The sequence below is a fragment of the Dunckerocampus dactyliophorus genome, chromosome 19 (assembly GCF_027744805.1).
Source record: "Dunckerocampus dactyliophorus isolate RoL2022-P2 chromosome 19, RoL_Ddac_1.1, whole genome shotgun sequence".
In the NCBI taxonomy this organism is placed as follows: domain Eukaryota; kingdom Metazoa; phylum Chordata; class Actinopteri; order Syngnathiformes; family Syngnathidae; genus Dunckerocampus; species Dunckerocampus dactyliophorus.
Genome location: NC_072837.1, coordinates 12697077 through 12710622, shown reverse-complemented (window position 1 = coordinate 12710622; position 13546 = coordinate 12697077). Strand labels below are relative to the sequence as shown.

At 38.8% G+C, this 13546-nt stretch overlaps 1 protein-coding gene across 2 annotated transcripts in view; it reads left to right on the top strand.

Moving 5' to 3' along the window:
- Positions 1-2381: 2381 nt before the first annotated feature.
- meis2b (Meis homeobox 2b) overlaps positions 2382-13546 on the top strand; it is a 42860-nt gene continuing 31695 nt past the window's right edge. For both annotated transcript variants that reach the window (XM_054762027.1, XM_054762025.1), the window contains exons 1-7: positions 2382-2732; positions 2891-3135; positions 3696-3837; positions 5001-5051; positions 5411-5461; positions 7614-7760; positions 13396-13510. In XM_054762027.1, coding sequence (XP_054618002.1) covers positions 2721-2732; positions 2891-3135; positions 3696-3837; positions 5001-5051; positions 5411-5461; positions 7614-7760; positions 13396-13510 — 763 coding nt within the window. In that variant the 5' untranslated portion in view covers positions 2382-2720. The remainder of the gene's footprint in view (positions 2733-2890; positions 3136-3695; positions 3838-5000; positions 5052-5410; positions 5462-7613; positions 7761-13395; positions 13511-13546) is intronic.

The following is a 13546-nucleotide window of genomic DNA, read 5'->3' as shown; positions in this document are numbered from 1 at the left end:
ATTATCCTAATTTTAATCAGATTAATCACAGTTTTCAAATTAATTAACCATAATTAATCACCATTTGCAACTGTGTCTGAAATATGTCCATTTTGACTGTATTTTATTGAAGGAACAATAAAAGACAGGACAGGATTATGTAAATTCGTATTCGGGATGCTCCGATAAGGGCTTTATGCTGCCAATTCCGATCATCCAGGACTGAAATCAGCCGATACCATTATATGGATTAATTATACATTTTTCAATTTATTTATAATGAGTGCTATTGGCCAGGGGTGCCGTATGAAGGGGAGACGTCAGGACAATTCCAAGGTCCCTTGACTGCCAGGGGGCCCAAAATATAGGTAATTATGAATAAAAATGTGTAATTAATTAATAAAGAGGGGCAGCGTGATTTTTTTTCATGGGACCCAGAATCCCTGGCTGCACCCCTGCTGTAGGCTACAACATTTTTGACCTACTTTTTGAAGAGAACATGTATCACCGGTGAAACTTACAGAGGATGAGACGCCTTCGTTAAGGAGACTTTGGATGTGAGAGTACATTGGTGGAGCTCGAGCAGGACTTCCAGGTTGGGGAAAGAGCACTCGGCGAACCCGCCACCGCTGGTCATCCCGTCCTATGAATTCAATTATTTTTCAGGTTATTAGCTTAGCCTTCTGACTGTCACGCACATACGGGCGAGTGTTGTCCACATGGCTGCGTTAGCTGCCGTTTGACTGGTGATCGCACCATGAGCCTCGAAAACTTACCAATTTATTGTTTATTTGAAAACTATTTACAAAACAGCCTCAAAATTGAGATTCAAACTACGTTTTTGATCACAAAAGAAAAATAATCACTTAGAGAACATATTTTTTAGGACATTTTTTAATGATCCGTTTGAAGTTCGTGATTCATGCAAACATCCAGTGATGGCAAACAGGGAAATAATCTGTCAGCCTTGTTCACTGTAGTTTTCCCAAAAGCAGTGAGCGAGCACTGAGTGAGCGCGCGTGCGCAGGGAGCAGACAATTCAAACATCGTAAGCGCAAGGTGAGTATGTTTTTCCGCACGCCAATTTTGCCATTAATGTGATGCCAAGCGAGTCTGTCTAGGGAGGGACGGTCGCTGTGTGTGACTGGCCAATCACAGAGCGTGAAGAGTGAATACATAAGTAGTTACCCAATGAGGATTTTCCTTCATCACGATTACGGATAATGATGACTTGTACTCGTTTCATGCTCGTACTTTGCAAAAATGCATTACCCGTAACGGATACTCGTCTAAAACGACAATTTTTTTCATCCATAGTTGGTTAAGTTAAATACCACATGACAGCCACGTTTGTTTTTGTTTTGGCAGTGAGAAAGTGGGAGGAGCACGCAGCCCAAGATAGGGCAAAACACTACACTGCACAGCGGGCTGCAGTAGTGCTAGCCACAGGTGATCGGCTTTTGTGATTGGCAATAAACGGCATTAATCTGCTTAGCCCGATCAAATGATTTTTTTTACAGAAAACGTCCGATACTGATCGGTGGCCCTTCGATCGGCGCGTCCCTAATTTGTATGTATTGACAGCTCCAAATGAACCGAAAATTTAAATCAAGCTAAAAGATTGCGCACATGCCTGAAAATCTATTTACCAAACAGTTGAATTCCTGTTTTGAGTTTATTTTCTGGGATTTCCGAGCACACCGAAATGCAGCAAATTGCACTTCCACATTAGGAGTTACAAAGCAAGTGATAAGAATATCCATCGACTCTTTTTCTTGGTCGTTCTGTCTATTTAGACCACACAAACACGCATGATAAAGACATTGTTGTGATGCATCGGTGTGAAGGCATCTCGTGGTGTCTAGTGACAATGAGGAAGTGTCGTTCCAATGACAGAGGGACGAGAGACGTGTTTGATATTTGGAAATGCAAATATGGTGCTGGAATTGCACTGCTGTTGATGTGTTCAGGTCAGAATAAAGTTCTAAAAGAGCGTGAGATTCTGTTTGACTCTGTGAGAGGCGTGGCTTGCCGCGTTGTAAATAAATAAACAAATGTATCAAAATGAACCCCGTTCTTTCATTTTTATGTATCTTCAATGTACAAAATGTTTATGCATGTACAAAATCCATCAAAGTGGGCCCCCATCCTTTCTTTTTTATGTGACCCTTGCTGGAAAAGGGATGGACACCCGTGTTTTCAACCAGGCACCACCACATAAATGCATGTGCTTGCATTGCTCCTAAATGCCAATCAGCATCACACAGTGATACAGCACCGCGTGAAACGGTGTCTATCGGTAGCTTATTTTGAAATTGCCACCCGGAAGCAGCCATGCTCACTGACTCTCCGGGAGGTAAAATGGGCAGTCTCCTCCAAGGTCCCTCATTAGCATACCCTCCACATCTTCCCCGCTATAAGCCGCTCCTCGGCCAATCTGTGGCCAGAGAAGGCGTGAGGAGGCATCAGAAGCAGCAGCAGATGAAGAAGAAGTCCAGTCCTCAGCCAGGAAACATCGAACATGTTCTGATCCTCGGCGGGGAACCGAAGGAATCATCAACAAGTTTGCAAGGACACAAGATGCTTCCTTCTCGTGTCTGATTGCGTGTGGTTCCCGCACAGGACTACAATTATTATCCGGATTAAAACTGTCACTTTTGGGGATTTTAAAGATTACACTGCTCTTCAAGTCACTTTTCTTGCTTTTTTTTTGTTGACGCGCTTGGAAATTGCGCACAGCGATGGCGCAAAGGGTAAGTCATACACACACACACACACACACACACACACACACTTTAGAAGTTCGAAAATAAATTCCTTCAGTAATTATTATTATTATTAGTTGTAATATTATTAATAATATTATTCTTATTATCATTAATATTAAGGCAATGTGTGATTTTCCCGCCAGTACGATGAGTTGTCTCATTACGGTGGTGGGATGGATGGAGTCGGAGTGCCCACCTCCATGTACGGAGACCCGCACGCCCCGCGGCCCCTGGCCCAGGTGCACCACCTGAACCACGGGCCCCCGCCGCATCCCACGCAGCACTACGGAGCCCACACGCCGCACAGCATCATGGCGGGAAGCATGGGCGGCAGCATGGGCAGCGCCGTGAACGACGCGCTCAAGAGAGACAAGGACCAAATTTATGGGTGCGTCGTCTTCATCCCTTATAATATATAATAATAATAATATATAAAAAGATACAGCCTAATAACATCATAATCTATAACGAGATGATAATTAAAATATGTAGATAAGATCATAATAAGATATAAAAACAATAGTGATAATAATATCATAAGATATCTAATGTATAATAAAATATAATGCTTTATTTTTTTAATGATGAATAGCAACAAAAATGTTTCTGTTTATTATGACAACTTTCCAAATCTGAAAAATTGCCACTTTTCTCCTAATTCCACATTTTCCGTTCAGTTCATCTTCATCTTCCGAAATGACACAAATTGTTTTTTCTCGTTTCTTACCCAAGTTTGTTTCGTTGCAATGACGTCATTTTCAAAGCGAAAGCACACGAGAGGCTTTATTTAATTCAACAACAAATGGAATATATATCTATATATATATTGATATTACATATGTATATATAGTGTATATATACGTGAATATATTCTTTTTTTATTGTTCTAAATGCAATGCATGAGGAATAAATCCATTTGTAGACAGTAAAATTGTTGTTGTGTTGCAGTCATCCTTTATTTCCGCTTCTTGCTTTGGTGTTTGAGAAGTGTGAGCTGGCCACGTGCACGCCCAGAGAACCAGGAGTGGCGGGAGGAGATGTTTGCTCCTCGGACTCCTTCAACGAAGACATTGCGGTCTTTGCAAAACAGGCAAGCACCCACAAGTGGGGGATCATTACTTTTTCTTGTGTGTATAAATACGAGAAAAACGAATCATCTTTACAGCCATTATTATTTCATTTAACCCATAAGAAACCAAAACACATGAAATGTGTGAACAAAAAACCTTTTTAAAATCCCTGTAATAATTGTAATGCTTTAATAATGTGTCAAATATGACAATTTAACTCTTCTTCAATTAATTCATCGAAAAGAAGCTAGGAAAATATCACTATCCGGCCTCAAATCGCTATGGAAACCCTCACGTGAGTACTTGTCACAATAGCAAAAATGCTAATAAGACGCTCAATAAATGTCACTCATTCACTTATTTTTTTATGTTCTTTCCTTCAATTCTAAGTACATTTGTACTACACAAAAACAGGAAAAAGAAAGTAACATCTACAGTCGTACCTCATGCCATGAAATTTCACCGCTTCACTATCACAGTTTTCAAAATATATTAATGAATAAATCATGCTAAGTAGTGTTTGACTACAGTCTATTGTTAGTTTGTAAAAATATGAATTTTTTAGCAAAATGTTACACATTTTCAGCTTAAATGAAGCATTTTTTTTCATAAAAATGGCTAAATAAATGATAAAATACAAATATAAAGCATTCAGAAGATGCGTTCAAAGAAGTTATGATACGTAGTATTCTACACTGGTCACTAGGTGTCAGTAATGTTACATTGATGGGACAACAGCCACCGCAGGAAGTACTGTACAGAAACCAGAACAATAACAAGGAACTTTCCGATGCTGACATGCGTGCGTCTTATTTTCGCTTATTATGTCTACTTTATTGGGTATTGGGAGTGTAAAGCTGACTATAAAGGGTGTATTTTATGCCTCAAGGGCTCTAATAATGTTAAAAAGCGTATTTAGAAGGTTGTAAACAGGCTTTAATGCTCTAACTACAAAAATATACCATTTATAAATAAGGAATCCTACTTGGTGTGGAACCATTTAACCGCCGTAAATGAGGGATTACTGTATGTAAAGCCACACATCTTTCACACCAGTTTTACAAAAAACACACAATAAAAAGAGAAAAGTGGGTTGGTTTCCTCCGGGTTACATTTTTAGAAGCAGAACATAACAAAACAACCCGATTGGCTGACTGTTTGAATTTCTTCTTATCCACTTTAGATCCGAGCAGAGAAGCCTTTATTTTCTTCCAACCCAGAATTGGATAACTTGGTGAGTTTTGTCTTTTCTGTCTTCTTATGTTCTGTCCTTTAAAAACATTTTCTAAAGTGCCACAAGCAGTGGTGTCCAAAGTGCAAACAGGGGGCCGTTTTTGGCCCGCAGCTCTTTTTTTTAATTGTAAAAATAAATGAATTGATTATTAATGTGATACATTATATTATTAGATATGACACCCATTTGTTTTGTCAGGGATACTAGTCAGCTAGTTATAATAGATGGTTTAGTATATTTTGACCTATGCTGGACTGCTTTTAGCATCTTTAATGTCGAAAATGGATCAAAGTGCCCCCCCCCCAGGTTTAAAGAGTGTGTGCATGTTGTTGATTGGCGGGTTTCTGATGTTTTTGTAGATGATTCAAGCTATCCAAGTGCTACGCTTTCATCTACTGGAATTAGAGAAGGTCAGTATCGTTTTGGTGCTTGTATTTATTATATTTTTTCTATTTATTAAAAAAATATATATTTATTCTAACAGTAATGCCTCGCCACTTTGCGCTTTGAATTTTGTGGCTTCACTCTGTAACGTTTTTTCAAAAATCAATAAATCAATCAAGCTGCTTTGTGGTTGAATGAATTATGAGTCCAAAAATATGCATGTCTAAACACATTTTACGTATTTTTGGCATAAATAAAGCATGTTCAAGGATAAAAATGGCTAAATGAAGTAAAATACAAATACAGAAATCTCTCGTTTATTGCTGTTACTTGGTTCCAGGCCCAGCCGTGATAAGTGAATTTCCGAAAAGTGGGATTCTTTATTTATAAATGGAATATAGTTAGAGCATAGAAAACCGGTTTACAACCTTCTAAATATGCTTTTTAAGATTATTAGAGCCCTCTAGACATGAAATAACACCCCTACAGTCGCATTTACGCTGCTTTTACCCAATATAGCAGACATAATAAGAGAAAATAAGACATATAAGACAAATAAGACTTGTGCTCATGTGTGTTGCCATAAATGGGTCTGGAGGACAGGAAGTGATGTCGGGGGTTCACAGTTGAGTTTTATCTGGGAGTGTTGTTATTATTTTATTATTTTGCCTCTTGAGATCATTCAAACCTGCAATAAAAGCGTGTTGTTCCGGCAGTCACGGTGGTGCTTGTATGTTTCACCAAGCATTACAGTAACATTACTGACACCTAGTGACCAGTGTAGAATACTACATATCCTCACAATGTATTTGAATGCATCTTCTGAATGCCTTATACTTGTATTTTACTTCATTTAGCCATTTTTATGCTTGAAAATGCTTCATTTAGGCAGAAAATATAGGTAAAATGTGCTTAAATATTCCTATTTTTTGACTAATAGGCAGTATTCAGATACAAAATGATTTAGGAATACATTTTTGAATAACCGTGATGGAGTGAAGCTGCGAAATGCGAACTGTGATGTGGCGAGGGAGACTGTAAAAGGCATTCAGAAGATGCATTCAAATACATTGTGAGGATATGTAGTATTCTACACTGGTCACTAGGTGTCAGTAATGTTACTGTAATGTTGGGTGAGACACACAAGCACCAGACACAATAATCCCTGACACGGGCCTCTTTTGGGGCCCGAACTCACGCCGAGCAATTTCCTGTCCGTCACCTACTCAGCTCCCCCAGCTCCAGAACACATTTCATTCATTCATTGTGTATTTATTCATGAAAGTCCAGTTGAGAGCACACTCTCTTTTCCAATGACACCCTAATGCAAACAAATCACTAATGAAATAACAATATACACGTAAAACCATGAACATAAAACAATTAAAACAAACGATTCAAAAACAGTGTGCATTCAGAATGCATAAAGATACTTGAAATAAATCAAAGGAATCAAGGCATCCATGGGGAGTTGTGATGGAAGCTTATTCCAGGTAAAAGATGCAAAATACTGATATATGTTTTGTTTTCTTTCATTGTGTCTACTATTTAAGGCAATATGAGTGCAATGGTGACTATAGGGGTGTTATTTCATGTCTAGTGGGCTCTACTAATGATAAAAACAGGTTTTCTCTTCTCTAACTATGAAAATATTGCATTTCGAAACAAGGATCAACATTTCCACAGACACACTTGAACAACCACTGTTGGGAGTAACGGTGTTAACAATATTTGAATTATTTTCCAGTAACGGGTGATGTAATGAAGTACTATTTCAAACTTCACCACGCCGTTACTCTCAGCGACAATAAAATGCGGTGCGCTACTATGTACTGATATCGATATCAAGCGTCTGGATGTGGCTTCATTGTTCTTTACCACTACACAGGAAGCTAAATAGCTAGTCAACAAAAGTTGTGGGTGCTCCCTCTTCAAGAAAACACTGGTAGAGAATCGCAAGTCACAAGCTCAGCCCTCAGCCTCCATGTCAGGAAACATCTCTCAGCGCCACACAAAACTAAATCCCAATTCTTTGACACGTTTGAAGGTTTGTCAGTGATGATTCTCCCTGGTAACTAATTACGTTGATGAAGGAGTAATGCCAGTTACTAGAATGTAACTAGCACGTAGAATGCTGACAATTGCTGGTGAGAACGAGATGCTGGGCTTTCCTCGCAGGTGCACGAGCTTTGTGACAACTTCTGCCACCGCTACATTAGCTGCCTGAAGGGCAAGATGCCCATCGACCTGGTCATCGAGGAGCGAGACGTTTGCAAGTCGGACTTTGACGACCTGTCGGGATCCTCCACCAACCTCGGAGATCATGTGAGTACACGTGTGTTGCACGTGATGGATAGTCTAACAGTCATTTACGGGATGGGCGACTGCACTGCGGGTTGAAGGAGATATCTGCATGTTTATGTTTTATAACGCTAACTGATGAAGTGAAGCATTCTTCAGGCTGAATTCACTTTATGTTGTTTTGTTGGCCATACTTCTTTTTACAATTGATAGTGATAACCATTCTGGTTGGGATTAAAACCCGGCCCCGACCCCCCCACCTCCACACCCATCCTCCAGTGTATACAGAAACACACACACACACACTCACATCCCTGTTGTTCCCACTTTCAAGAGATGGCACCTGTTTTCACTTGCAGAGATGCAAATGGATCAATCTATCAGATAGCAAATAGGACGTTATGAAACTATGCTATACGGTATTAGCATAATAATTTATGTCCATAAAGTCTCTCTACGGTTGAACTTGTTCTATTTTTTGCGTTTGAATTGAACACACCTCTCTCTATGAAGGCGCTACTGGATGTCTCGCCATGTTTGGCATGTTGAGTTTTTTCCCATCAACGATGGCGTTCATGGGTTCTCTTGGAGATGAATAAAATACGGTGGAACCTTGGTTAGCGTCATTAATCCGTTCCAGAGGGTACGACTCTAACCGAAACGTACGCCAACCAAATCCATTTTTCCCACAAGCAATCATGTAAATTCAGTTCATCCATTACAGGAAGGCAAAAATGTTAACACAAAACTTGCGTTTCAAGTTTTACATGCAGAAAACAGTTCTAAATGTACATAAATGATGAATGAAAGGGATAAATGAACATTTAAGGGTACTTTTACCTTCTTTGAAGACGTGATTGTTGCCAAAGACACGATGTGGCAGTAAGATCAACACCGACACCACCTCAGTGTTTTGCTATGACTTATTCTTGAATTCAGTCGTGTTTCTCACCCTGAGCCTCTGCTTTTCCTTTCACCACAGCTGCAAAATAAGCCAAAATGGAGTCAAAGAACCACTTACTGGGCTATTTTTAAAAAAATCATTTGAATAGGGGTGCAACGGTTCGATTCATATCACGATTCATGGTTGCCGATATGATTCAAGGACGATATTGGTTCATTTAGAACGACACAAAATGATTCAGTAACTTCAAATTGATTCAGTAACTTTTTAGCCAAAAATTGAACCAGTGTGACTGTGAAATAAATACCTGGATACTGGACAGTGCAGGTGAACTTTCCTAGATTCTTGTTGTTTTTTGTAATAGAATCAGGTCTAAATTAATTATGGATATCAAACAAACAAGTAAACAACAATTAATGGCAAGTGCATTCACATTTTATTTGAATCAAATGCAACCGACATTTCAGGTTGAATTAACAATGAATTAATTAACAGGCTCATTCAATCAAGTCTGTGATTAATTATATCTGATAAAACATGACTTGAGCTTTAATTTGATACCTCATTCACTTCTGTACCCCAAGTATTAAAGAAGTTAGAGCAAATTTCAGAGCGGGAAATAGTGCCTTTGGTGCCCATTGCTTTAACATTGAGTCAAGACGAAAGCTGTGATCGACATTTACATTTAAATTGTTTTGATAATCAAAAAGTCAAGGGAAGAAAATCAAGTGTCATTTCATGTAGGCCTCACTATTTTAGTAATTCTGGGGCAAAATGAACATATTTGCACCATCAGATTTGAACGAAATTTGATCTGCAGATAGATATTAAAGTGAATTTATACCCTACATACGTTTTATCGTGTCCCGAAACTCCGATCCATGAGTTTGAAAGGTTTAAAGTTGGTATTTATTGTCGATGTGACACTAATAAAGTGTGTAAGTATAAATCCAGCATAAAGTGTGGCGATGACATCACAGGCCGACTGAATCGAGTGTAGCGTCCGAGTGTAGGGCATCTAGGGTCACTCTTTTTAGGACAAAAAAATCACAATCTTGTGCTCTTTGGTGAGGACATGTCAATTCAATGTGCCAACCACACCGTAACCCTTGGTAACCACAACAGTTGCCTTTACATGACGTTAGCCGTGCGGCATGAATAATCAACTTACGACAAATCAAACTGTTACACGAGTTTAACGTCTTTATCATTAAAATGCTATAAAAAAACATACGTACGTGTCGATGTATCGTTACACCCCTACATTTTACCACTACAGACTTCCAGAACTCACTCGGAACTGGGCCATATTCACTTTTTGCTACATTTGCCCCTGTAACCTGGCATCAGTTTCACGGATCAACATGAATCTGGTAGAGACGTCTGGTGTGATTGAATGAACAGAGAAGTCGGTGTAACCCGTGTTCAAACACACAGGTAGCTGGCTATTTGTGTTAGAGCCAGTCGTTTTGGTTCAAAGACTAGCGCTCATATTTATACCAACTACCACTATAGACTTTGACCAAATGAGCCCAAATCTGAACCATGGATGATAGGGCTGCTGATAATTTGTGAGATTTGTGTGCTGTGCTGTACTATTTAGGATACGGCTTTGATGATCAGAAATGGGACATTCAACTGATTTGAACCGTGTCATAGATAAAGTGCTCAAATCCTTTGGGCCTCTTTGTTTTGGTGAAGGTTTTATGCTGCAAAGGAGTTGTCACCCAGGCGAGAGTTCTGTTTCTTGTTTATAGACCGCGTCGTGATTCTTTTGTTGGTTGACTTCATGATAAGTAAGGTGACACTTCAATGTGTTTAAAACATGTTGAACAAAGTTACATGAAGAAAAGTCACATCTTTTTCATTTCTACACTTCAGCTTGTCTGAAAAGTAGGAAGTCTACTGATCCGAACCGTACCACGCTGAACTAAACTGAACTTGGTACTTGATTTGAACTGGGACATGACCTTGTTAACCTGGGCTGAAGAGGGTCAGTCCGCTTGGAAAAAAAACTACATATCGCACATAAATGATGTGTAGAAGGTGTACATGGATGATGTTGGTATGAAAGTAAAGACTTTGATTGTTATTATAGATGTGAAACTGTACATATCTGATGTTTGTTTAGTGGTAGAGGAATGATACTTGTAGCATTTGGAAGGGTTATGTGTTAGCTTTCCAATGCTGCTAAGTTTGTTACATAAGTGTTTTATTTTATTTCATGACATATGGTGCTCTCCGACTGATTGTTTTACACATGTAAGTGCTCGTGCTTTGAATTGGCTTCTGTTTTTATAAAATCGGTTTGGTTGAGCCTTTGGCTGACGAGGAAAAGGCTTCTTGAGACGTCATCTGTACTTCTGTGAAGTACAGATGAGCTACCAGCACTTACTAGTTCGCTGACGAAGCTTTTCGGATGAGGAGCGAAACGTCCGACACCTTCTTCACAGAAGTATAGATGACGTCTCAAGAAGCCTTTTCCTCGATGGACAACTCCTGTACGACTGAGAGCCTACACAGACCCTTTGGCTGACATTCTTGCGGTCATGTTTGTCTTGAGTCGTGCGTTGCTACTTTGCGCTTCAAAATTTTGCGTCTTCACTTTATTGTGGTTTTTCAAAAATATATGAATGAATAAATCATGCCGTTTTGTGGTTGAGTACGGCCAAGCGTTTTCAAACATTGTGATGGTCTGTAGTATTCTACACTAGTCACTAGGTCAGTAATGTTACACTGATGAGACAATAGCCACCACAGAATGTAGTCGGTGGCAATGTGAATTTCACAATGCCAACCTTGTGAATCTATGTTATGCCTGATTTCTGGCTGATTTTCTCATATTATACCACCTACATATACATATGTCTACTAGAATACAAGCCTAAAGGTGACTATAAGGCTGTTATTTAATGTCTAGAGAGCGCTAACAATGTTAAAAAACATTTTTAGAAGGTCGTAAACAAATTTTCTACACTCTAACTACGAAAATATCTCATTTATAAATAAGGAATCCTACTTTGCGGAAATTCACTTATCTCGGTCGGGTCTGGGACCAGTTAATCGCAATAAACGAGGGATTACTGTAGTTGTGTAGCAGTTAGCATAGCAACCAAGCTGGTCCCTGTACTGAGGTCTGGGTTTAAAGCAGGGGTGTCCAAACTTTTTCCAGCGAGGGCCACATAGTGAAAAATGAAAGGATGCAACTTTGCCACTTTGATATTTTGTAAAGCAACATGTGAAGATATGCTAAGAAGTATAGATATTTCTAGAAAAAACTGCATCTTAGCTTTGGCATATCAACTTTGCGCTTTACTTTTTTTTCTACATTTTTGCTGTTGTTGTTTTTTTTAAATTTCCAAATATTTAAACTCTCTTCTTAAATAATCTTGGTAAATTTACTTCTCATAATATTATGACTTCATTCCCATAATATTTTAACTTTTTTATTATAAATTTTCCAAAAATGACAACTTTATTTTGTTGTGTTTATTTCCCATATTATCACTTAAAAAATAATATATTTTTTCTTTCATATTTCAACTTTATGCAACTAAAATGACATTATTATTCCTTATAACTTTACCATTTTATTTTTGTAAAATTACAAATTTTTATCATTAGAATATGACTTTTTTCACTGAATATTTTGAGATTATTGTTGTAAAATGAAAGCTGTTTTTTCATTTCTGCTGTTGTTTTTTTTTTAATTTGCCAACTATTTCAACTCTCTTCTTGTAAATTTTGTTTTAATAATTATGATTTTATTCCCATAATATTTTGACTTTAGTCTAAAAATATTATAACTTTTTCCACAACTTAATTTCCCAAAAATGATGACATTATTTTGTTTGTTTCTCATAATATTATGACTTTAAAAAAATAACCTTTTTTTAATTTCAACTCTATGCTGCTAAAATGACATTATTTTTCCTCATAATATTATGACCTTATTTTCATGAAATTACAACTTCCTTCTTGTGAGATGACAACTTTTTTCTCTTGATATTTTGACTTTATTCTTGTAAAATTACAGCTGATTTTTCCATTTTTGTTTTTATTATTTTTAGTTTTCTTCTTAAATTACATTAGTAGAATGCCGCGAGCCAATAACTCTCACGTTGGACACCCCTGGTTTAAAGGGTTGCGATACAAGATAGACTTTCCTGTGCTCCTTCTCATTGGGTTTGAACAGATGGGACGTGGAATAAGACCTTCATTAGCTTGATAAACGTGTAAACACATGGCGTTTCTTGAAGGAGCTGCGTTTAAAGAGGACTTTTCATTCTTTGCTGCCCCGCTAAGAAAAGGGGCATGAATGAGAGGCGCCGCCATTGTCCTGCTGCTCCTTGCTGTCATCTGCCGAGCTCTTCATCTGATCACCATCAGGCAAACAGCTGACGGTAAGAGACTGAAGAGGCAGATCTGCTGTTTGGCTCGGGCTTTGAGTTGTTTGAGCGGCCCAATAAATATGCGCTTCCTCCCTGAAAGCGCTGGCAGAAAGGCTCAGGACGTTGTAAGGTTCACATGCTGCACACTTCCAAGAGGAATATTTCTCTTGGAAGTCCACCACAGGCAGAATGGTAATCTTTTCTGCTTCATGCTAATCACACTTTACTTTGTAAAAGTGCATAATGGACCTCTTACTGGACCTACTGGACCTTCCTCATCTATTTCCCCCTCTCCCTCCTGTCTTTTCATTCTGTTTCCTTATCTCCTGTCCCCTGGTGTGCGGACCTTTCCCTGACCTCTCAGAACCCAGCATCCTGGAGAGACTTGGACGACGCCCACTCCACACCCTCGGTAGGAACCCCGGGACCGTCCAGTGGGGGACACGTCTCTCAGAGTGGAGACAACACAAGTGAACTCGGTAAGAGACCCCACAAGGTTCCTCCATATCAAAGCT